At 31.5% G+C, this 25,908-nt stretch overlaps 1 protein-coding gene across 10 annotated transcripts in view; it reads left to right on the plus strand.

The window, feature by feature from the left end:
* The window catches only part of LOC118199039 (putative ATP-dependent DNA helicase HFM1), a 511,790-nt gene that overhangs the window by 158,186 nt on the left and 327,696 nt on the right, over positions 1-25,908 (plus strand). For all 10 annotated transcript variants that reach the window (XM_085816885.1, XM_085816888.1, XM_085816889.1 and 7 more), the window contains one exon: positions 9,705-9,837. In XM_085816885.1, coding sequence (XP_085673011.1) covers positions 9,705-9,837 — 133 coding nt within the window. The remainder of the gene's footprint in view (positions 1-9,704; positions 9,838-25,908) is intronic.

A 25,908-nucleotide genomic window follows, 5' to 3' on the forward strand; every position in this document is an offset into this window, starting at 1 on the left:
AAAGTAAAAATTTGATATATGCCATTTGTCAAACAGAATGACATGCAATGTGTTGCAAAACTAGACAGTTTTCTAATGGAAAATTAATTAAATTTAGACAACAGTGTTAAAAAGCATATAATGGAGCTCTTTTTTTCAATTGAAGAAAACTATAAGAGATTATTTCCCATGAGAGAAAACTAAGTGTGACTAGATAAAAACTCTTTGAGTACTGTGATAAATCAGAAGACTTGCTAGTAAAGAATAGGGAGCAACTTATCAACGGATTCATGTTAAAAATTTGAATTTAAGAAATGGCAGCTCCTAAGTTTTGGTTGCAGACTCTTGCAGAATACCTAGTTTTTCACACTGCTGCATGGGGCTGTTGCTATATGAGTGAGTAAACCTTATTCTAAGTAACCTTTAAATTAATTAAATGATTTAGACAGATGAGCATTACATGTTATTGAAAAAGGCATAGTATCAATTACTGTTTTTTTATTAAAGTTTTTAACTAGAGTTTTTTAAAGGTATATTTAAAACATATTGAAAAATTAGAGTGGTACATGCAGTTAAAATGAAGCTAAAAATTAAATAAAATGTTCCAGGTTGTCATGCTAAAACCATATTTAAACATTAGTTCAATCGGTTTTTGTAGCCAATCTGCCTGCTTTGTCGGTTTGAGCTGTAATGAATGTCTCAATGCAGTTGTGTTTTTTTCATAGTTTCCTGTAGAATTGCTATATATTTCAGAACTAATATCCAGTTATGTTAGGGAAGGTATCTGTTGTAACATAGATTAGTAGCAATTTCTAGTGCTTTTCTGATTTTAAGGCTGCTTTTATGCCAGGGTTTGCTAATGATTTTGGCAAACAAAATTTTCCACGTGTTCCATATAAATTTCAGCCAAAATGTAGGCCATTGACACTTCCATGAAGAAACAGTCTTCCAGTTTGCAAATCGGCTAAACACTGTAAAACTTTGAGTTGAAATAGAAGGCATAGTAGTAATTCCTTATAAATTTTTATGTCATTTTTACTTTTTTTTTAATCAAGATTTTCACCAAAATCATGTGAGATTCAAATAAAGAAATGAATGGAAGCAAAGGTTTAATATGAATAATAAGCATGGTAACACAATGGTGCATTATTTTTGAAATTTGTGCATGCAATTCACAAATTTCATACACAAATGCATGAAGGGCAATATATCAAGTTGCAGAATATGCATTTGATATATTGCCCTTCATGAAAGTGAAGTATAGTTTGGAAGCGCTTTCTCGAATCTGCTTGATAGTGAAATTCTGTAATCTGATTTCTTGTAATCTGTTATGCACAATGTTACCAAGATATTGCAAATTGCATTTTGTAGTTTGTTGATGCTATCTCCAATAATAATAATACTGGAAGTCATAATAGCCAAATTGGAATTAAACCCTGTATTCCATAATAAGAATATAACTGAAATACTTCATTTCTTATTTTCCACAGATTCTTAATGAAAATAGTTGCTTAGGAAACAGTGAAACAAAACCAAAAAAAAAATGTCTCCCCTCTTTTTTGTTTCTTTGTCAGAAAGATGCGTAATAAACTTCTTAAAAAGACTTACTTCAACACAGAACGTAAGAAATGTCATTAATCTTTGAAAGCTTGAATGCTAATATATATCAGAAAGATTCTTTCCAAGGGTCCCATTGTTCTTCAAAAATAGAAAATAATGCTGGCCAAATTATTGCAAATAGGGGAATGGTTATCAAAAATGTCATATACATTAGAAACAAAATTAATCTGTGTTGGATAACATTGCTTCATGTTTTAATTTTTATTAAGAAAAAAATTCACTTTTAATTTAATGCTAAACTTAATGCACTCATGTTTATCTAACTTGCAACATCATGAATGATCAGAATAGAATGAGAGGGAATGTAAGGAATGGTTTAACATGTAAATGATTAGAAATGCAATCATAATTAAAATGCTTGTGCCTGATCTCAGCAACATCCTTTTAAATCTCCTGTGATATGTACAGACAGAGAATTATTAAGAGGTAGAATAAGTAGTATATATTGTTAGTGAGTTCAGAGTTGTTCTAAAGGTGTTACTATATCTTCTTGACATCAGATAGCATCATATAAGCAATTTAGTTTTCCACTGGAATGAATTACCAACCCGTATGAAAGAAAAAAAATTTAAACCATGGCATTTCCTCGTGCATGGAACATGATGCTAAGTAATATGAGGTGGAATTTATGGACTGAAGAGAATCAGATGAGTCAAAATTATAGCTATCAGCTATGAAATATGATGAAACATAGTCAACATTATCCTGTGAATATTAGATATTTCATGCTCATGGCAATAAAACTTTTGAGTGTCTTTTCTTGACATGCAACCAACTTCTCAAGTATCAATACAGCATTAGACCATGGTCACACCTGTGAATTGTAAAAGCAGCCACTGTCTGCTTTTATGATTCACTGATGTATACTCTGCAGAGCATTGTATTCTAATATTCTTGTGAAAAGGGTTCATTTGAGTGTGAACTATTAATTTTTTTGGTTACAGTAAGCACATGAATATAGACAGGTGTCTGCAGACTGGCAGCAGGTCATGTTTTTTAAATAGTTTGATTGTAACTGGGACTCCAGTGATGATGCTTATGCATTTTATAATACTGTGTTGCAGGCCAAGTTCCATCATGCAATTTTAAAGCATTACTCTGGAAGAACAACAGGCATTATGATGTGGGACACCATTTGTTATCTTAGATGATTCTGTCAATGGTACATAGTGAGTACTCTTAAATTATAAAACAGCTTGTAGAGTTGTAGAGGCTGAGGTTATACTTTCTCTTTAACACACAGCCAGCACTGTATTCCACCAAGATGGTGCGTAATCACATGTTACCCGAGATGTTCAAGCCGTCTTAGAACAAAGAGTTCTGCTACTTTTCTGGTTCATCCATTTCCCAGATCTGTCAGTGATTGAACTTATTTGGGTTATGGCATTTTGCAACTGACTAATCACTCTCCTTTAGCAATCAATACCAATGAACTGTGAATTCAGATCAGAGAAAACTAGTAGGCAATAACACCAGGAACACCTTTTGGTTGTCTATAATTGTCCACAAATTCTGAAAATGCCACCTCAGTCACCAGATTTAAACCCAACAGAACACATTTGGTGAGAATTAGAGATTAGAGTACACTGTAAAAAAAATCTGTAAGTTACTAAGAAAATTTGTGGAAACTGGGATGATGTGGACTATTTGAGTACTCAATAACAGGGATATTCTTCGTAACTTTACAGAGATTATACCTGCAAAGGTTACAAAGTTTTGACATGTAATGTTACACAAAGATATTCTGTAGGCATAAATTTTTGTATGTGGATTACCGAAGCATGTGTCTGTAAAGGTTACAGATCAAAGATCTGTAATGTTATAGGAAATAATTGTGTAAATATAACATAGTTTTCATATGTGGATTACTAATGTATACGTCTGTAAAGGTTACAGATATTTGATCTGTAATGTTACAGGAAATAATAGTGTAAGCAAAACGTATTTTTTTGTCTGTTGATTACAAAAGGGAGTATTTGTAGATTACTGATGTTCTGCTTGTAAAGTTATTGCATAATTTACTTTAAAGTTCTTCCAAATAATTATGCATATACAGTCTTTAATCTGGACTCATTGGGACTTCGGCGATTCTGGATTAGGGGTTTTTCTGGATTATAGATCATCAATTTAAATCTGGTAAGATAGCATGCAGAAATTATAAAATTAAAAATATGAAACCGTAATTTATGAAATAAAGAGCAATTATGATCTAAAGAGTATCAAAATTTAGAAAAAAAAAAAAAAAAAAAAAAGCTTAATATTTATTTTGTTTACTTTATTAAACATTTCTTTCAATGTAAGTTGTTGATGCTTCCACAAAAAATTCAAAAAGTTCCTTTTTCTTTTTTCTTGTGTCATCCAATGCCATACTCCTCGCATAATTTTGAGACAGATATGCCTTTATCCATTTTTTGCAGCAATTCCACTTTTTGTTTGATGGACATTAAAACATGCTTTCGCTTTGTATATCCTTTGGCAGCTCCAGAATCGGAAACTCTTTTTGACATAATCAAAAGTTCAAGCTTACTTTTTAGAAAATTGCTCTAACAGTCTGCAAAAAATAATAAGCCAGATCCAATTGGAAGATTAAGGAACAAAGTAATCTGCAACATTAACTGAAATAGATAATTTTGGCCTAGCTTATACCGTCCGTTATACATTAAACATGCATGTGTAAACGTATTATGCGCATGCATTACATTTAATGCACATATGCATTATTAAATGCATTTTAATATGCATATGTGTTATTAAACACATTATGCGTTTACGCATGGGCAGAAAGTTTGTAGCTTTGAGTTCCGGATTATAGATCATTCCGAATTATGGACATCCGGATTAAAGACTTTGTAGAACATATTTGTCTTATATGAAATGGTATATTCTCAAATATTAAATATTTCGATTGTAATATTACTATAAAGAATTATACATGTAGAATATATGTTTCACGGGAAATGTCTACAGCTACTTTGTCTGTAAAAGGCTACTGTATGTAACAAAACATGCTGTATTTATTTATTTTTGAGGGAAAGGGAAATTATGTAACTTTAATTATTATTAAGTTGTTTTAAGGAAAAATACCTTAGATTTTCTAAAAGCTATACAGCATTTTCTTTCAAAATATTCCCAGTGTTAAAAAGAAGCTCAAATTATTATTCTTTTCTTACATCTACATTACTTTCCTTTACTGAATTTTAAAATTATCTGGAAGTTGCACGTGTATCATGAAGTAGCTGAAAAAAATGGTGTATTATACTTAATGGTTTGTGGCAATAAATCAGTAATATTCTAGGAATTTCTCCTTTTCCCCAACAGTGTAATCTAAAGAGATTGCAATTGGATATGATTACAGTAAAAGATATTTTTATGAAATTGTTTCAATAAGCAATTCAAAATAAATATTTCCTTGAATTTTAGAAAAGATTATAGATATAACTCAACAGTGAACTTAATTCAGATATCACAAGCTATCCACAATTATTTCCATGCTTAATTGTGTTATTCCTTTAAATTGTAACATTTAATTCTTTTAGGCACACATGCTACATCTCTTCTGCTACCAGCCATTAATTGAAATAATAGATAATATCTATACAGGCATTTTGCCCAATTTCAAATAATTAAAATTTATTAATAAATTCCATTCTTCTCATTAAATACAAAATTAGTCCTAAATTTAATTTTTGAAGTTTCCCTTCTACTAAAACATTGCTTATAGAGAACCAGTCAGTTAGATGAGCAATAGCATTTGGCTCTAGATTCAAACCCCAGAAAGTAAGCTGCCTGCGTAAGTGTATATTTGTAACATGAATATAAACCAGTTTTCCTTAAAATATTCTCTACAGTCTTCCTTTCCTTGGATAGATGCCTCTCTCTTGCTTTGTCATATTTCAAATAATCAATTCAAACATTTAATGTTGGTATGACTTAGTCCCAAATTTGAACTGAAAAATTGAACAGAATTCCTTGATACTGTGTTCTATAATACATGATGAATATAGAAGCATCTTAAAAATTTAAGAAAGAAAATATAACTTATTTGTATGTTCCTTGATCCTATAATTAATTTTTCTCTGCTATGCGTATAAAATTAAGAAAGGTAGACTTAAGAATGTAAAAACTGAAGATGAAGAATTCAATTAATTGATTTGACAGTAGTAAAAAACTAACAATTTTTTTATAAAAAATTGTGTATGCATAATGGTTCCTTAAAATTTTAATTTTCTACATAACCTTTAATTTTAAACACAATGGAACTATTTTAGCACTATAATCAAAATGACTAAGATTTTCTTCCTTTAATTGATGTCAAAAATAGGATAATTATATTGCAAAATTCCTGTGGATGATTTAATTGTTCTCATAGTTTTCTAAAGATATAAATAATTTCATTTATTAAACAATTCAGATTAATGTTTTTGTTACCATTATTTTTAACCAACACTTTTTAAATCTTCATTTAATAAAATGAAATTTTTGAATAGATTATTATGCAATAAAAAATTCTGTAAGATAATATTTGCTCACACAAACTATTTACTTGGTATTTGCCCATGGCTTTATAAGTATTCGATGAAGCCTGTAACATACAGGCTACATCAGGAAGCATTTCATTGTAGTGTTATATTCCATAATCATGCATTTTATTTTGAAAAATATTGTATTCTGAAAATAGATGAAAATGTTGAATAATGCAATATATTTCACTACTAACACATACAGCTTGTGGGAAGATCTATATTTAACATTCAGTATAATTCTCAGTAATGAATTTCAATATACATAACTACATATTGCTAGATTAGATTTAGTTGACAAAAACTGTTAAAGATAATATAAAAGTTCTATTTGGTTCCAGCAGTTTAATGCAGAAATAAAAATACCTTTAATAGCATATATTAATGGTTCTCAACCTTTTTTATCTTTGCTAGATCATTCACCTCCTCCTTAGTCAACTTGAAAAATAGATATACACTCATTTTGATTTAATTATATTTTAACGTTTTTATAAATTAAATAACAAAAAGGTATAGAAAATGTTGATATATACCAAAACTGGAATAAAAGTAGTTTATATTCCTAAATTAATTAATAGAAGTCAGTTTTTACATTGCATTCTGTACAAAACACTTAATTTGTTTGAAAAGCAAGATGTTTTCAAATTAGCCAGTATTTCCTTCCTTTAAAAACTAGCATGATTTTGTAAACACTTGCCACTCTTTGTACACAAATGACATGATTATTCCTTAAAATCATACCATTTTGAAGTTTTAATATAACATTACATAATTCCTTACTCACCAACACACTTTTTAACCCCCCCCCAAAAAAAAAATCAACTTATCCAAATGCTGGGTAACTGATGAATCTTCTATTGCAAATCTTGAAAAATTGTACACACTGTGGAAAATGAATGTGGCAAACAAAAATTTGTTTATTTTTGCATACATTTCAGTGTGCACTGCGAAAGAAAATTATTTATTCTAATACACAGCATATAGAAACAAAAATAAGTTTATTTTTATTTGAAAACTATCCAGAAGATAAATAAATTAAATAAAAAATAAGTAAAATTTATAGATTATTCTTGTCTTTCTTTTTAATTAATCATGTGAAGGAACAGAAGAACAGATCCTAAGAAGGTTACTTCTTAGGAATCAAAGCATGGCTCCTAAATAAAGAAAAAATCACATTCTTTAGAAGTACATGATAATATATTGTAGATTTGTTATGTGACGTTTCAATTCGGCATCTCTTCATAGTAATTACACTTGCATTTGTACTTGCATATTTTGCAAATGATTTAAATTGTTTTTAAAAATTAAATTCCAAATAAGTTTCATATTGGTCCTTTCATAAAATCATAATATATCTCACTCAGTCTTAGCAATAAAAGGCGGATTTAAAGCACTGTGACTGTGGTACTTCTTGCCATCATATATCCAAATATAGAACAGCCATGCAAGAATTATAACTCATCCTTCTCATTAATAACCTTGAATTATTAGAAAGAAGTATAAATTTTCTTCAATGAGTTTAATTACTCGATACCAATATAAAATATAACGTATTTTAATTATATGTTAAAAATATAAGTGTGCTTAGTAGTAATATATGCTAAAGAAATTGCTTTTAAGGAAACACCAGCAAGGTGGTTCACAAATTATTATAATTTATGAACATAATCTTTATTTGAAAAAAGTTTGAGAAATGCTGTGTTGCAATACCCAATCAAATAATATGAATCTGAAAAATTAATTAAATTATGGTTAATACTCGTAATTTCAGCTGTATGCTTTAAGACTGGTGATCAACATTGAAAAAAATTCTCAGAAAGTATTAAATCAGATCAAAAACTACGTTTCCACATAATATGAATTTATACGTAAAAGCATTTAATAGTTAGCTCAGTTGTAAAATATACAAAACTTTGAAATGCATGTATAAGGCCAATACAGTATCAATGAACATCACTTAATGCGTGAACTTCAAAATTTACACAATTAACAAACACATGAACAATGATGTTATATGCATTCGTCCTCTGAATTAAGTAGTCAGTTTGGATGTTTCCTATCTTAGATACCATAAAAATTTATTTCAGATTTAATATTTTAAATGTTCCTCTCATAGACATTTTAGTACTTATATAGAGTGACATCTTTAGTTTTACAAATATTCAGTTGTTTAATTACAATTAACTTTTACAGCCAGAACAGATGATACCTGATTATATTAAGTAGTACTTAAGACATTAACACAGTTGCTAGAAAAATATTAGATAATAAAAGACAGGGTACAAAGACAGAATCTGAAAACTTATTGATTTACTAAGCTATATAATGCTTGAAATATTTATGATTAGATAATATCTTTTACATTACTGACATCTAACAATGATACAATATACTTTAAGTATAAATATACAGTAAAACCTCTTTGTAATCCTCTATAATTCTATACAATTTCGATATTTAATGAAGGTGGTTACTTCACAAAGCATGATTCTCAGTTATAATTAATATCAGTGGTTGTATTACCAGAATACTTAGCATAGTCACTTACAGAGGTATAGTTGCTGAGGAAGGCTTTTCTGTGCTTCAAACAATGGTTTACATATTTTAAAATCATTTTAAAAAGTATATTTTTCTTACACTGTTATTTAAAAAGTTTGAACTCTTCTACTCTAAACAAAAATCTGATATTTCTTATGCTTAAGAGTCATTCATTTAGTTGTAACTTGCAGGAAGATATCTTAAATGCCTAAAAAGTTCTTAATTTATGAAAAGCAGTCTTTAAGGCATACTGTCTATTACATTTAAAATTCCGGTTATTTTTTAACACTAGTTCAAATACTCTAAGCATGTGTTTGCATAAGTTGCATAACTTTTGCACCAGCAAAATTCATAACTTAACAAATATGAACTATGAAAAACAATCTTTATTAGATCTATAACACTCTTAACACCAAAGAAATTTGATGCCTGAAAGTAAGCAATGACTTATTTAATCTGTTTTAAAATGGATCCTTTTTAAGTTTGGCTATAGCAACAACTTACATTACTCAGTATTGTTAGATAGTGAATTTGTAATTTTCATTCTTGAAATATATACACATGACAGAATTAGAATGAAAACTTTAGGTTTTACAGATGTACTCATAGATGAAAAAAAATCTGAACTAAGTGTAAGCTGTAAGTGTACGAACACTTTTGGGAGCACCGTACATTTATGCAGATTCTTCATTATTTAATTTCTTTAACTATAACACAGGGTGATAAAATTTGGTGAAAATAATTTGAAAAGTGGTACATGGTATTTAAGTAATTCAATGCAAAATGCCATTTTGAATCTAATCGCCCTACTGAGCTAATGCCTCTCTCTTCCTCCCCCCCTTTGGGCTAAGGAAAATCATTTATGTATACTGCCATCAGTAATATGTGGAATAAATTTCTTTTTATTGATGACTTCTTCATGATGTTACAGTTTTCACAAACATGTATGTGTATAATATAGTAAAAATGTTATTACTGAAAAAAAGTTTGGTATTCTTGATTTAAATAGTTTACTAAATTGATATATTTGCATTCATTATATTTTAGTTCTGTGCTACAAGGAAAAGTGTTATGCAGACTGCTTGTATTGTTTCTAATGCAGCAAAATTTGTTCTTAATTCTGAACACAAACAAAAGTTAATTGAAGCAGCGAATATTTTGCATGACAGTAAACTTAGAGGTAATGTTGTTTTTATCATTTATATTAATAAATAATTTTATAAATTATTCTCTGTTTTCCAGATGTGGTATGGCTTTTCTTATTAGAAGTTAAGAGTAAATATTCAAATAAAATTATATTTTAAATTTTAGCATACAAGATATTCATGACCTGTTTCTTTCTATAGTATAAATCCTATTTTTTTTTTTTAATGAATTTCAAATCAAGCAAAATTTTCCTTATTGATTAATATATAATCTAAACTTTTAAATGTAGCATTTATGGTTGATTTCTTTGTCTAATCTGAGCTTCAGAAAGATTTTATGGTACTTTGATTGTGAAATGCTTTTTTAAATAATAGCAGTTATTTTTTTTTTTTAAACTTAAGATCACGATTGTTATACATTGCACATTCAACTTGCTGAAATAAATTTTAAAGAGAGTGAAGGCAATATTGGTAGTCCCTGAATCTTTTGTTAGTGATTTGAACTGAAATTTTTTGGTGAAATTATTGAAATGGGAAAATAGTTTTCCCAAATACTGGCTATTGTAGTAATTGAAACAGATCTCATGATTATAATAATTTTTGTTCAGTTGATTTTCCTATTAATTTTTGTTCAGTTGATTTTCCTATTAATTTTTGTAAATGTAGTAATTTTTCAGGTGTGTTTTTAATCTTTAAGTGTCTAATATTCCCCCTCCCCGAAAAAAAGTCCCCCCAAAATAATAAATTTGTTAGCATCTATGGATTATCATCACACAGTGCGATTTGGTGCCAATAATGGATGAACTTGATGTCACAACACAGTCATAAGAAGTTCAATTTGGTTTTAATGTGAATTCAAATAATTTCTGATCTGTTTAATTTTTCTAAAGAAGAATATAAGTTTTTTCTCCCTCGCATTTTGAAAAATGATTAATATTTGGAACTGCAATGATTTGGAGCATTTTTTAAGTTACAGGATCCAATCATAAAATGTCGATGTAAGATGAAAGACTATGGTAAATGATTTAAGTTTTTTATATGGTATATCTATAATTTGTATCTCTTTATTGTCTAACTAAATAAAGAACAATCTCTTCATTTAAACTTCTGCTGTAATGATTGGTGACATCTTTACCAACTTTCATGTTTGGCAAGATTTCATCATATGTGTTACTTTCATGCTTAAGTCTACGAATTATTCCGTAGCCTCAAGCATTTGTAACAGATAAGTTTTGTAAATAAATAAGTATGTCTGAAATGCATATTAAAAAAAAATAATACATAATTTTAAATGTAGACTTCTGGAATTGAAGGTGATAACAAATAAGATGATTGTTTTTGTAATTTTACCGTGAAAGTTTTCCCCGTTCATTTGTCTCTTCTAATGAGAATTCCATTTTTTATATGCTCAGCTATTTGGAATTTTCACATATTTAGAATTCAGCATTTCCTGAGCTTTTGCTGATATTTTTACAGTCAAAAAGTAAAACATTGTGTTAAATTTTGATTGCCAACTTTTCTAAAAGTGAAATATTGAAACAGCATGTAACTTTTATTAGTACATAGATTAGACAAATTTTCAAAAAATTATTATTTGAATGTTTTTATGTACACTCTGATGAAATGCTGTGCATATTATATAAGTTGTACATGTTATTAACAAAAACAGCAAATCTTTCAGAAGATGTGGTTATTATTTGTATTAATTAGGTAAGCAGAGAGGCAACTAAAACTTCAGCATTTAAAAAAAAAAGTGTGAAATTAATTATGACCTTTAAGTAACTTATTGTGACTTCTTCAGTTTATGTGCTAGGTCTGAAGCTTAAATGCTATATATTGTGTTAAAATATAGAGACATGACTATTTGAAAATTAAAACTGGAAACCTTAGGTGAAAATCGAAGTATAAAGAAGTTGAATTTATTTAAAAAATACTTATGTGCATCAAAGGAAAATCAATTTTGGAAGAATTATTTTCTGTTATTAATATCTTTAGGTATTGAGACTGCATTAATTGTTTTATAATGAATTTTAGGTTATTAAATTTGCACACCTTTTATAATTTTAACATGATTAAATAGAGTTTATAATTAAAAAATTACTTCAAGTAGCTGAATATTTAAGTTATTTTAAACATTGTTGTATATACCGGGTGGCCATAATTAAACTGACAGTGCTCACAGTGTTCTGTAGCAAGATCTATTTGCAAGAATGATGCCACATTTTGTAGGAAGATTAAACAAGACGGGGGACGAAGGAGTCTGCGAAAAAACAAATTAGTTCCAAAAGTCACCACTAGGGGGATATTTGGCGCTGTGTAATAGAAAATAGAGTGTTAACAAATGAAAATTAAGATGGAATAAATTTACCTTTTATTATGCACATTTTCTGATTTAGTTCAAGTGCAATATGGCAACACTTTTTAAAAAGTGTAAAATCTACATAAATACCGATAAAGTCTCGTGATCTGCAATATCACGTTCGCTGAGCAAAAGAAGTTCTTTATTCAAATTTCGTGTTACATCCATTTTCACAGTGCCAGCTGCTTGGGTTTTAAAAGGCAATGTGTTACGTTTCGAATCAATCGGATTGAAAGTGTATGTGCAATGTCTCCTTCTTTAGTCGAGCGTGCGTTACTGGTCAAATTCTTTTACCTCAACCAGTGCAACGCGTCAGTCGCTCTTCATGCTTTTAGAACACACAAAAAAGTGCGTTAAGGTAACGGTTCTGTGTCAGTTATTGGGCTAAAAGCAATGGTTGCAACGTTTGAGAAAACAGGTTCTCTGAAGGTTCAGTCAGGCAGAGGACGAAAACCTGTACCACAGGCTACAATCGAAGCAGTTGCCACAGTGATTGTCGACAGAGGACAGACAATATTGTTGCCACCTCTAGCGCTCATGGAGTAGCTCGGAATATGGATATGCCTTACAGTACGGTATGGAAAATCTTACGAAAAATTATCAACTTCTATCCGTATAAGATCAGCCGTGTACAGGAGTTACTGTATCCTGACCATGATAAGCGATTGACTTTTGCTCTCACCTTTCTTGCCAGAATGAAGGTGGATGATGCTTCGCTGTGGAAAATCTTATGGGGAGACGAGGCCCATTTTACCTGAATGGAACTGTGAATACCCAGAATTTAGGATGACAAATCACCACATGCAGTTTATCGTAGGTCCATTCTTCTATGAGAACAATACCCCGAGAGGACCGGAAAACTGTTCTGTTACCGGGAGAAATATCGCCACATGTTAAACAGCTTTGTCATTCCGGCACTTCAGCAAAGACAATGCCTGGGGGAAATCATTTTTATGCAAGATGGAGCCCCTCCACGCGTTGCTGTGCAGGTGCAACAGATGCTATGACAGAAATTCACAATAGAAAGAGTCATTAACCGCTACTTTCTAACTGCATGGCCACCTTGATCGCCTGATCTTACCCCATGCGACTTCTGGCTATGGGGGTTACCTTAAGGTCTATCAAGGAGTGGTCCAGGACCTGTCTACGTTGAAGGATAACATATCAGGGACTGTAGGGAGATTTCTGCAGCTGTGTTACTTTCTGTTGTTGTGCATTCTGTGATGCAATATGTGGTCCACAACAACGGAAGCCACATTGAACCTCATTTGAATTCAAAATAAAAGGTAATTTCCGTTTTGATTTGCATTTGTTAACACTCTATTTTCTATTACACAGCACCAAATATTCCCCTAGCAGTGACTTTTGGAACTAATTTGTTTTTTCGCAGAATCCTTCGTCCCCCGTCTTGTTTAATCTTCCTACAAAATGTGGCGTCATTCTTGCAAATATATCATGCTACAGAACACTGTGAGCACTGTCAGTTTAATTATAGCCACCCAGTATATATGTATGAGATGTGGTTAGGCTGAATGACAAAGATGGTAGTCACGTTTAATGATTTTTTAATGATAGGCTTGGACATAATTAACACGAAGGTAACATTAAAAGAATGAAAAGAAGTAAGATGAAAATATAATGAGAAATTCAGTCTGTGACATCATCAAAACAGAATAGCATCACATTTGGAATTCACATTATTTAATAAAAAAAGTTCATAGCCCTTCACCTTCGAATCATTACTGCTCTTTCGAGTTACGCCATTGATTGTATGTCCTATTTACACAGCTTTGAGAAGAAGTCACTTGACTCGCTGGTGGCCGTGTTGCCACTGAACTTGTAGAAAAGAAATTGATGACCACATATATATAGAACCTTAGTTTTTCTTTTTAATGCAAAAGGTAGCAACATGTAATTATTTGAAATGTACTATATATCTTTTCTTGAATTATCAGAAAAAATTTTTGTAGTTCATTAGAACCACGGATTGCAAACAAATTTGTGTAAAAAAAATATCTTGATTAATAAACTCAAGATATGAACAAGTAAACTACTAATGAATGATACTGCAAAAAGCAGGTCACATGACATTATGAGTTTTGTGGAAAATTATATCATAATAAAGAACATTGTAGGGCAGGAATGTTTGCGTGAAATTGCTAGTTGCTGGATGGTTTTTGCTCGGGTGTTATATATTGCAATTCTTTCTTTCACTTAATTTTTTTGTGATGTGTATTTAGTAATATAAATTATTAAATATCATACTGCACAACCAATGAATGATAATGACAAAAGCAAAATGAAAAAATAATGATTAGAATCATGATAGAGGGGAAGCAAAAAATTATGGACAAATACGAATGTGATATTCAAGTCTTTGACAGCTGAGTTCTCTATGACAAAGTCAATGATCTGCAGTATTCTCAAAAATAAGGACACAATCAGAGCAGTTGTATTATAAGAGAAGTGGCAGACAATTGAAAGGTGCAAAACAAAGATCTGAAATGATTGAAGAATGTGGAGAATTTGCTGCTGCTTTAATTAAATGAACAAATGTTAGCTGATAACAATGTATGTGAAGGCTGATGAAGTCTGGCATTAGGAATGGAGACAGATAAATAAGCAGAGATTCATCTGGATTAACATATATTGAAATACAAAATCATTATAGGCACAGCAAATGTTACATGGTAAGCATGGTAAAGTAAACAAGTGACAACAACTGAAAACGTTGCCAAAAACAAGAAATAAAAATCATGTTGTCACACATGTTGCAAAATACAAATGGAAAATATAATCATAAATTAAAAGTTATTTGCAGCACTCCCCCTTGATTAAATTTCCCTCGGTCCGACACCGAACCTTTGATTAAACAAGGCTTTCTTTTGCACACTCTTTGTCAATTTGTCTGCTGCATTTGAATTAAAACGCACATAGGTAAAGTTCAACAACTTCTCTTCAACCTTTTCTCTCAAGAAAAATGCTGCCTAAGTTCAATATGTTTATTACGCTCTGAAGTGACATAGTTTTCAGCTAAAGAAATGGCACGCAGATAATCAACAAATAAGTTTTGTGGAAAGTTTAAAAAATTTTCTCCCACGATTTTCTTAAAAAAATTTTGGAACCACAGTACTTCTTTGGCTGCCTGGCACATTGAGAGCTTCAACTGTTGACAATGCACTCCTCTGTTGTTTCTTACAGCTCCACCTGCTAGTAATACCGCATAGCCACTAAATGATCGTCTATCAATTTTATCACTAACCCAATCAGAATCGTGTCTTGCATATTAGTTGTATCCAAGAGCTCACTAGCATAGACACTTTGGTCAAGAGTCACACAGCCATCTTCCTTTCTGCTTATCCTAATTGAAAGAAGGTGATGTATTTCTCCCAAGTCCTTGATTTTAAATGTGGTTGCAATATTGTCCTTAAATTCCTGAATGATAAAATCTTTGCTGGACATTACAATGAGATCATCCACATACACACCTACAATTAACTTCTTTTCTTTATTGAAGTAAACACAAGTATCTGCTCTGGATCTTGTTAGGTTCGCTGATTTCAGAAATTTATCGAGGCAGATATTCCATTCTCTCCCAGACTGATGAAGTCCATATAGGCTTCTCTTTAGCTAGCAAACGTCTCTATGTGTTTTGTCGTGCAGACTCACTGGTGGCTGTTCCATGAAAATTGTCTCACTCAATTTTCCATTTAAATAGGCTGCAGTAACGTCCAGTTGATGAACCTGCCAGTTTTGCTCAACTGAGAATGCTAATAAAGTTCTAATTGATTTTATTTTTATTACAGGAGAAAGCATCTCTTTGTAGTCAATTCCTTCGACTTGGGTGTAGCTACGAGCAACTAAACGAGCTTTATATCTTTCCACTTGACCATCTTTGTTAAGTTTTCTCTTGAAGATCCACTTACATTTCATGACTTTCCTTTCTTCTGGCCTAGGCACTATGTCCCAAGTTTCATTTCGTTTTAAATTTTCCAACTCTTCTTCCATTTCTCTGCGTCTGGACTAGTCAATGCCTCTTCTAAAGTTTCAGGATCAGTGTGGAAAGCTTTCTTCGGTGTTGAGCCTTCATATTTCTGTTTCTTGGATTGTCAGCTGCACTGCTTTCCACTTGTTATTCCATTTATTTCTGGAGGATTTTCTCCATAAATCTCTAAATTTTTCATGATATAATCCTTTGTCCACTTAGGCGCTGAAATTTGTCTTCTGGGTCGAGCCTCCTTTTCTGGTGTATCCTCCGCTTCCGTCTCTTCCTGTTGAGAGCCGTCGTCTTGTTTTCAACTTCATCATCTTGAGATGAGTTTTTGTATGGGCAATGTTATAATGTTTCCTGTCATTGAAGGTTTCACTACAAATATGACATCTCAGGAACATATTACTGTACTGGTTTCTTCCTTTCATCTCCATCATACCCAAGGACAGAGCCCTTAGTTGCCTTTTTGTCCATCTTTCTCCTCTTCTGAGCTTGGACATGAGCATAGCAAGTCGATCCAATGATATGCATGTGTTTTATTCTGAGTTTCTTTCCCATTCATAATTCATAAGGACTTAAATTAGGAACTGAAGACTTGCCTGCCCTATTTACCATATAAACTGAAGTACTGACAAACTCTGCCCATAGGGAAGCCGGAAAGTCCACTTCTTCATTCGAGTATTTGAGAGTTCAGGCCATTTCTAGAACTGTTCTGTTCTCTCGTTCAGCACTGCCATTCTGTTTTGGTGGATATGGAGCTGTGAACCTCTGGGAGATTCCATGCTTGTTCAAGATCTTTCGAATGGCTTAATTGTCAAATTCTCCACCATTGTCACTGAGGATTTCTTTAACTTTATGCCATAAGTTCTTAGCATGAGCTATGAAATTTTCAAACACATCTTTTACTTCTGATTTGTGCTTTAAGAAAAAAAACAGTATCAGAATTTGGTGTAGACATCTATGAAGATTGCAAAGTAATGGTATTTCCTAAATGATTGATCAAATGGCCTGCAAATGTCTGTCGAGAACAGTTCTTTAGCTTTTGTAACCTCTTTTCTGGTTCCAAACTTTAAATGGTGGGCTTTTCCATATACACAAGCTTCACATAATTTCATATCAAACTTAATCTTAATATTAAACTCTTTCTCAACAATGGCCTTTACATGCTTTTTATCTTGGTGACCCCCAACGTTCATGATAAAGTTGGAGAATTGATTCATTATTCTCAGTCATGTTTATGTCAATGTGAATTTCAGGAACTAAGGTCTTTATCACAGCTTTGAAGAGGCCCCCACCAGCATTTCTTATACCATGCAGAACTATTTCACCATCTATTTTTAAATAGCAATCCTTACATTTTAATTCAAACACACTGTTCTGGTTTCTATCTTGAAATGCTAACACGGAAAATGGATTTTTACTTATTTCTGGAACATACCAGACATTTTCAAGAATTTTGATTTGATTCATCCCATTTACAGTGGTCATTGTCTTGATAGTGCCTTTTTCAGTTGCTGGTAATGACTTTCCATTTGCTACTGTGATGCTAATGGGGAAACTTAAATTTTTCAAAGTCTGTAAAGTAGTGACTGTTATTGACGACGTGCTTTGAGGCGCCATTATCAATAAACCAATCATCAGAATTTGTTTCTGCAGAAAATATTGCCTCATCTACAGCTAGAAGTGTCATATTTGTACCAACACTGTTCTTACCTCCTTTGTTTGGCCCTGTATGTGGACTAGGTTTTGGTGGTTTTCCATCAGCTATCCATGTCTTGCATGTTCTAACCCAATATCCTCTCTGGTGGCAATAATTTCGCTTGCCATTGTATTTCTTGCTAATAGATGATTTCCACTTAAATTCCGAATTTGCTATCAATGCTTCCTGATCTAAAGATTCTAAAAATTTTGGATCTTTCCTTAGTTCTCTTTCATGAGTGCACAATTGTGTGGTTAATTCGTCTAAAGTTCTCTTTTAATCAGTAAGAAGTAACCAACTCAATTTGAAAGTATGATAACTGGGAGGAAGAGTATCCAATATTTTACAAATCAACAGCATTTCTTCTGGCAGTATGTTTTCTTCCTTATTTTCAAGTCCACTGTTCAGTTCATTCCATATATTTTTCAATTTTGATAAATGAGCTGCCATATCATTATTTGAAGAACTGTAAACCTATGTTATAAAGTTGATTATTGGATGAATCTTCGAATTTTTTGTGGAGTTCCAACCAAATGTCTCTTCTGCTGTTGAATCTCATTACCTTTTGTAAAGTATCTTCAGTCATGGAGTTTGTAAGAACCATCATAGCACAATTATTGGCTTTATTAAAAACCTTCATGTCATCTCTGAATCTCTTTGGCAGCCACATGATCAGGCTGCACTAGCTTCTTCAATTTTTCTTCCACGACTTCTAAAGGGTTTTTGTGATAATTTAATACGAACTTAATTCGATATTTCCAAAAAAGCTAATCACTTTTTCCGCATAATGGCTTATCAGATATCTTTGCAGCTTCCATTTTTGTGAACTAATTTCCCGGTATCATTTGTGAGACAATAAGGTGATGCAAGATGACCTGCTAAAAAATATTTGAATACAATTTACTGATATTAATGTTTTTAAAACTATTAGAGGATAGTTTAAGAAAATAAGTGCCATACATAAAGCATGGGGAAGCTATGAGTGAACTAAAAATCTACTGAAGAATTTTTGTAGTATTTTTGTGAATGTGTAAAAACTGGAAAGAATTTCTTCCTCCTTTCTTTCTTCCAAAAATCTGCTGAATTTTTGTAGTATTTTTGTGAATGTGTAAAAACTGGAAAGAGTTTCTTCTTCAGCAAGCATTCAACTGTCACAAAAGCACTTTATGAGACAGCAAGGTGATGCAAGATGACTTGATTTGGATACGTTTACTGAAATTAATGTTTTTAAAACTATCAGATGATAATTTGAGCAGTTTAAGGAAAGAAGTGGCATACATAAGGCATGGGGGAGCTATGAGGGAACCAAAAAAACTGCTGAAGATTTTTTGTAGTATTTCCGTGAATGTGTAAAACCTGAGCAAGCATTTAACTGTCACAAAAGCACTTTGTTCTGAAAAAATGGTTAAGAGAACATACATCACTCAAGAAGATGATTACAAAGTCAAATAAATTATAGTGTAATTCTTTTTTTATGTGGGGGAGGGGAAGTGAAGACTTAAGGCCGACCATTACTTCTGTACCACACAGAAAATCAGAGGTTGTTTAAGAAATAGTATTATTAAAATTAAATTGCCCATTATGTAGAGGGCTACTTGTTTAAGGCTTGTGTAACTCGACAATTTTTATGTGATGGATTCATGATGGTTTTCTTCCAGATGTGCAGAAATACTTATGAGAAAACAATATGTAGTACCTCCTTGTAATAGACAGTATACTTGATCTTTCACCAAGCTTTGCATTTGAGTTGGTGGAAGAGTTAGATTTCATCATCGAGAAATTCCTGCCTCTTAACATGACACCTCTAATACAGCACATGAATAAGCTGATTATTTCAGATTTCAAGAAGCTCTGCACCAAAGCTCTTTTAAAAGTAATTTCAGGTAATCTTTAATAGAGAATTAACCCTCAGAGACTTCTGGAAACATCCTTTCAATATTCTGTCTGTTTAAATCACATAGACAAAGCCTGGCAGCAAGTGACTTACAGGACCAGGAATTTAGCATATAAAAAAATATTGCCAGATTGTGTTCCAAGCAGAGACTTTGAATGCTCTTTGAGACTTTGAGTGAGTGAAACCCTGAGTAAGCTTTTTTTAAAAATGATATTGAACCTTTGAGCAAAAAACTGGAAACTTGGGCTTGGAAGTTAACAGTGAAGACAAGAAAGGTTTGCAATAAGATCACAAAAATGAACTCAGCACAGATGAACTGGACCAACTTCTGAGGCAGCAATAAAAGGGGTTGTAGAGAAAACATCTTTAGAAAAAGAATGTAGGAAGGATGTTGATAGTTATCTGACCCATGATATTTGTGAAAAATAGGGTTAGGTGCAATATTTCATAAAGCATTATCCGTAGCAAGAACATGATAAACCAGTACTAATTCATAGCATAAATATTTGCAATGACAGTGCCATGTCTTGCTTTAAAACATAGACAGAAATAAATCACTTTGGATAAATTTTTAATAAGACTAAGGCCCAGTGATTCTCAGTTAGAAAACAGATATATTTGTTAGTTTGGTACATTTATCTTTACCGTGTTGGCAACACTAAGTTTCTTCACTGCTTGCGAGCTTTTGATGTTAGTGTGATGTTGTGCATGTGTTGTTAAGTTTCAATAAAAAATGTGAAAAGATGCGTTTCTTAATTTTCGACTTGCTTCTTGATATGATATCGGTTTATTTAAGATGGTAGCAGTTCTCGTGATTTGTGAATATGAAGGAAGAATTTAGTATTTATAATTTGTTTTAAAAGTTACCGGTACTAGCGTAAAAATGGCATGTGCTAGAAGCAGTGATATCAGTATACCGCTATTTGATGGCACGGACTATTTTAATTGGAAAGTGCGTATGATGAAATTTCTCCAATTTAAAAAATATAAAGGTGTGGTTCAGCTAAAAGTTTTAAATATTTGGATATTATGTGCAAAGATCAACTATTAGAAGGAATCCCTAAAGAAATAGGAATAGAATATATAAAGTGTGTCATATGTATTGAAAATAAAATGCACAATTTACCATTCAAGAATAATAGAAGAAAAGGAGAAGATATTCTGGAGATTATATTTACAGAGGTAAAATGATCTCACAGAACAAGTGGATGTAATGGTGAGAAATACTTTGTGAGTTTTATTGATGATTAAAGCAAGTTGGCAAAAATTTATTGTATCAAATCTAAGGATCAAGTCTCTGATTGCTTAATTGAATGTCTAGATGAAATTCAAAATTTAACAGGGAAAATGATCAAAGAACTAAAATGTGAATATATGAATAGCAGTATACATATACGAATTTGCAAAAGAAAAAGCTATCAAGATAAACTCATGCCCACCATATGTACATGAATTAAATGGTACTGCTGAGTGTTACAACAGAACTATAATGTATATAGCAAAGATGTCTTTTAGCTGAAGCAAGAGTTGGCAGATGTTACTGGCCTGAAGTGATTAAAGCTGCTGCTTATTTGAAAAACAGGACATTAACAAATACTGTTGTAAAGAAGACACCATATGAAATATTTTTTAATAGGAAACCATCTGCGAATGAATTGAAATTATATGGAGTAGAGTGTATGTAAGAATACCAGAAGAAAAGAAAAAGTCTTAAGTGAGATAAAAAGGCTGAATTTGGAATTTTACTTGGATATACAGAAGTTGGAAATAGAGTTTTGATGAATAACAGAATAATAGTTGCCAGGCATGTTGACATCATTGATGAAGGCATAATGTTTGTAGATTGTGGTTGATGAAGATGAGAATGATGATACAAATAAGAAGAATGAACCTAAAGAAGTGTCGTATGAATCGAGTAATGATAACTCCAAGGACACTGGGATAAATGAAGATGAAAAAAAAGTGGAATGAGACCAAGAAGGCAAAAACCACCAGTTCGATTTCATGAAGAATTCAGGTACTGCTGTGTTAGTGCAAATTTTTGTGATGCTACAGTTCCAGGTAACTTTGAGGAGGTGACAACATGCAACGAGGCTGGACATTGGAAAGAGGCAATGGACAGTGAAAGGAACAGTCTTGCTAAAAACGACACTTGAATACTAGTGACTGAACCAATAGATAAAGCAATTCTAGATGTGAAGTGGGTATTCAAAAGAAAACCAGGTAATGTTTTTAAACCTAGATTAGTGGTTCAAGGTTTCCAGCAAAAAGATAGTATTGAGGATACATACTTCCCTGTCATTAAAATGCAAACATTAAAATTGTTGCTTTCATATTCTTGTCAGTATAATTTAAATGTCCGTCAAATGGATATTGAGACTGCCTTTTTTAAACGGTTATGCTGTATCTGAGGTTTATGTTAAACAACTGCAAGGCTATAATGATAATTCAAATACAGTGTATAAATTAAAGAAAGCACTATATGGGTTGAACGAAAGCCCTCATGCTTGGATTAATTTTTTATGAGTATATTGAGAGTCTAGGATTTCATAGAAGTAAATATGATTATTGTCTTTATATAAAATCTGAAAATGATGTATTTGTATATATTCTTTTATTTGTTGATATGTTGCAAAGATACTCAGGTAATTAATGATATTAAGGAACAACTACATAATAAATTTAAAATGAAGGATTTAAATAAAAGTAAAAAAGCTACATTGGAATTGATATTGAATATGATAATGAGAAAAGCAATATCTTAACATTGAGTCAGAAAATTATATTGAATCTTTAGCTAAACTGTATGGTATTGAAAATTCAAAGCTTTATGATACACCGATGGAGATTAATCTTAAACTAAGTCAATCTAATTTAAATCAAAATGTTAAATATAGAAATCTAATAAGAGCACTCTTGTATATTAATCATGGTACTAGACCAGACATATCTTTCAGCGTAAATTTTCGAAGTAGATTTCAAAATTGTTATGATGAGACACATTTCAAATATGCTTTGAGAGTTTTAAAGTATTTGTACTTAACAAAACATCTAAAATTAACCTATAGTAAAAATCTTAAAACTGATATTATGAATTGTTATGTTGATGCTGATTGGGCAGGGGATATTGTTTACAGAAAGTCAACTACTGGGTTTGTTATTGAATTATTTGGTAATCCAATTTATTGGAAATACAAAAAGCAAAATTGTGTGACAAAATCTTCCACTGTTGCTGAATATATTGCTCTATCTGAGGCTGTGACAGAAATTAATTTCTTAAAAAATGTTGTGAATGATGTTTTTGCTGATATAACTCACCCCATTAAAATTTATGAAGATAATTCAGGAGCTTTGGCCATTGTTAATTATGGGAACTTCACTAAAAATTCAAAACACATATCAATATCATTATGTACATGAAAGTGTTCAAAATGAATTAATTGAAATTGTAAAGATTGATTCAGAATCAAATATTGCAGATATCTTTGCTAAGGAAAGATTAAATTTATGAAATTCAGAGAAGGTTTGAAATTGAAATAAATTTTGTATACTGTTTATTTAAGTGATGTTTACTTGAAATTATTAAGTGATTAAGTGATTTTTGCTTGAAATGAAATGGATTTTGGTAATGTCTTTATGTAAACTGAATTGCATTTAACTTTGATTTTAACATTTAAGTTAATGAAAGAAACTTTTTATTTGAAATAATTTGTGTTAAGTGTTGAATGTTATTGATTATATCTATGCTTGATTGTAATTGGTAAAGATGAAAAGGTTGCTTATATCTATGTTTATTTATAATTAGTAAATATAAATGTAAGTAAGGATGTTAGTTTAGTACATTTATCTTTAGCATGTTGGCAACACTAAGTTTCTTCACTGCGTGTGTGCTTTTGATGTTAGTGTGATGTTTTGCATGTGTTGTTAAGTTTCAATAAAAAATGTGAAAATATGCGTTTCTTAATTTTCGACTTGCTTCTTGATATGATTGATATTAATAATATTAAGAAAAATATTTTAAAAAAAAAACTGCTCGAAATAGTAGCTACCTTATATGTCTATGGAAGAGGAATTTTCTTTCAAACAGTAACATCTTACACCTTTTGCTTCTGTATCATTTCTTGCATATGCTGCAAATTCCCCTTTTCCCCTTTGTACAGATAATCATAAAATGTTTCCAGTTTTTCTTTTTACTTCCTTGTACGAAGTAAAGGAAGTATTGTAATCATGAAAAATTCCAGGTATCATATTTGAACGAAAATATCCATTTTGACCATTATCGAATACAATTTAATGATGTTTTCACATGACATCTGTACGTAAGGACAGAATAAAGGACTGTTTTTCCCAAAATGAATTACAAAACTAATTTAATATGAATTCAGAAGAGATTTGCTCGTGGCGACTGTATGTATATATGTATTAATTCTCGCATAACTCAAAAAACGAGTAGCCTCGGAACGTTGAAATTTTGCATACAGGACTGCTATAATATGTGTTGTGCACCTTTTTTTGGGTTCCAATTGACCGCACCAAAAGTATATAAATATATATTATATATATTATTTATTATTATCTTAAAAAATTTAGAACTGATATTTCACAAAGACCAGAAATTGAAATTCATAATCAATAAATTTCAAATAGTCATATAAATGCAACAAAGAATTTGAAAATGTTAAAACCAAAACATTTCAAACAAGCAAAACACCTTTTAAAAAATTAATGAAATTTAAAGAAAATGAATAAAAAACAAGAGAAATTCAATCAACCTCAATGCCACTTCATTAGGGCGGAGGAATATTGAAATTAATTGAAATCTCTCTTTTCAAAAATCCTTGCTTTTCTGTATTCAGAATTAGCCAATGAACCATTTCAATCTATTTTAATTATAATAGTTCACCCAAAAATTCTAGTCCTTCTCCAAAGCAAGGAAAAAGCAAAGTAAATTCTAATTAGAATAATCTTAAATAAAGAGAATTCTATTTTATAAAAAGAATTGCAAACGAAAGTGAAAAAACAAAATACTTCACTGAAAAATTTTTAATCAAAATGTTTATCTTTAAACAGATTATCCAATGAATTAAGGTATGTGTGAATTCATAAAACATAGATAGATTGGAGTAGATTGGACACCTAGAAAGAGATGCAATATTATTGTGTTATGAGAAAGTGGTATTTCCTATGCTGGAATTGCAAGACAGGTGGGTGATTCAGTAACTACATCTGGAGTCCGAAAGTTTTATTTACGATATCAGAAAACAAATTCAATAAAAAAACAAAGAAGGAAAAGGCCGAAAAAGGTGCACCACATCTATTGATGACAGAAGAATAGGCTATGTCTCCAAGATAGAAAAATGTCATCAGCGACCATCAGAAGTGATCTGAATGATGCTGGTATTTCTGTCAGTTCAAGAATAATCACGCGAAGATTAACAGATGTTGGACTGAGAGGTAGAATTCCACGAAAAACGCCTTCTCTTAATTTTCAGCAATGAAAAAAAAAAAAAAAAAGACTGCAGTTGGCAAAGGAACACATTAACTGGACAGATGATCAGTGGTCATAAGTTATATGGAGTGATGAAACTAAGATATCGTTGTTCGGTAGTAATGGGCGAAAATATGTAAGACATAGAATAGGAGAAGAGCTACATCCTGACTGCATTCAAGCAACTGTTAAAAATCCAGTTAGTGTTATGATTTGGTCATGCATGTCAGCAGATGGTATTGGTCGCCTTCATGTCATCGATGGGACACTGAATGCCAGAAAATACATTGACACTATTCTAGAACCAAAACTTCTACCTTCCATCAGAGATCTCTTTCCCAACAATGCTTCGTTTATTTTTCAGCAGGATTCTGCTCCTTGCCACACTGCCAAAATATCGAAAGAGTGGTTTCGTACAAAGAGCATTAAATTGTTGTCATGGCCAGGAAACAGTCCTGACCTCAATCCTATCGAAATTTTGTGGCACCGTTTGAAAACTCTTGTCCGAATGAGGCACGCATCAAATAAAAGGGAACTAATTGAAGCTATAATTGTTTCCTGGCATTCTGTAATAACGAATGAAGAGCTTAAAACTCTTGTCAGCTCAATGAAACTTCGATGTGAAGCTGTAATCAAAAATAAAGGGTACCCCACTAAGTACTGATAACTCACTGC

Source organism: Stegodyphus dumicola, chromosome 5, assembly GCF_044657685.1.
Source record: "Stegodyphus dumicola isolate Sdum_Otavi_A_Nest chromosome 5, ASM4465768v1".
Taxonomy (NCBI): domain Eukaryota; kingdom Metazoa; phylum Arthropoda; class Arachnida; order Araneae; family Eresidae; genus Stegodyphus; species Stegodyphus dumicola.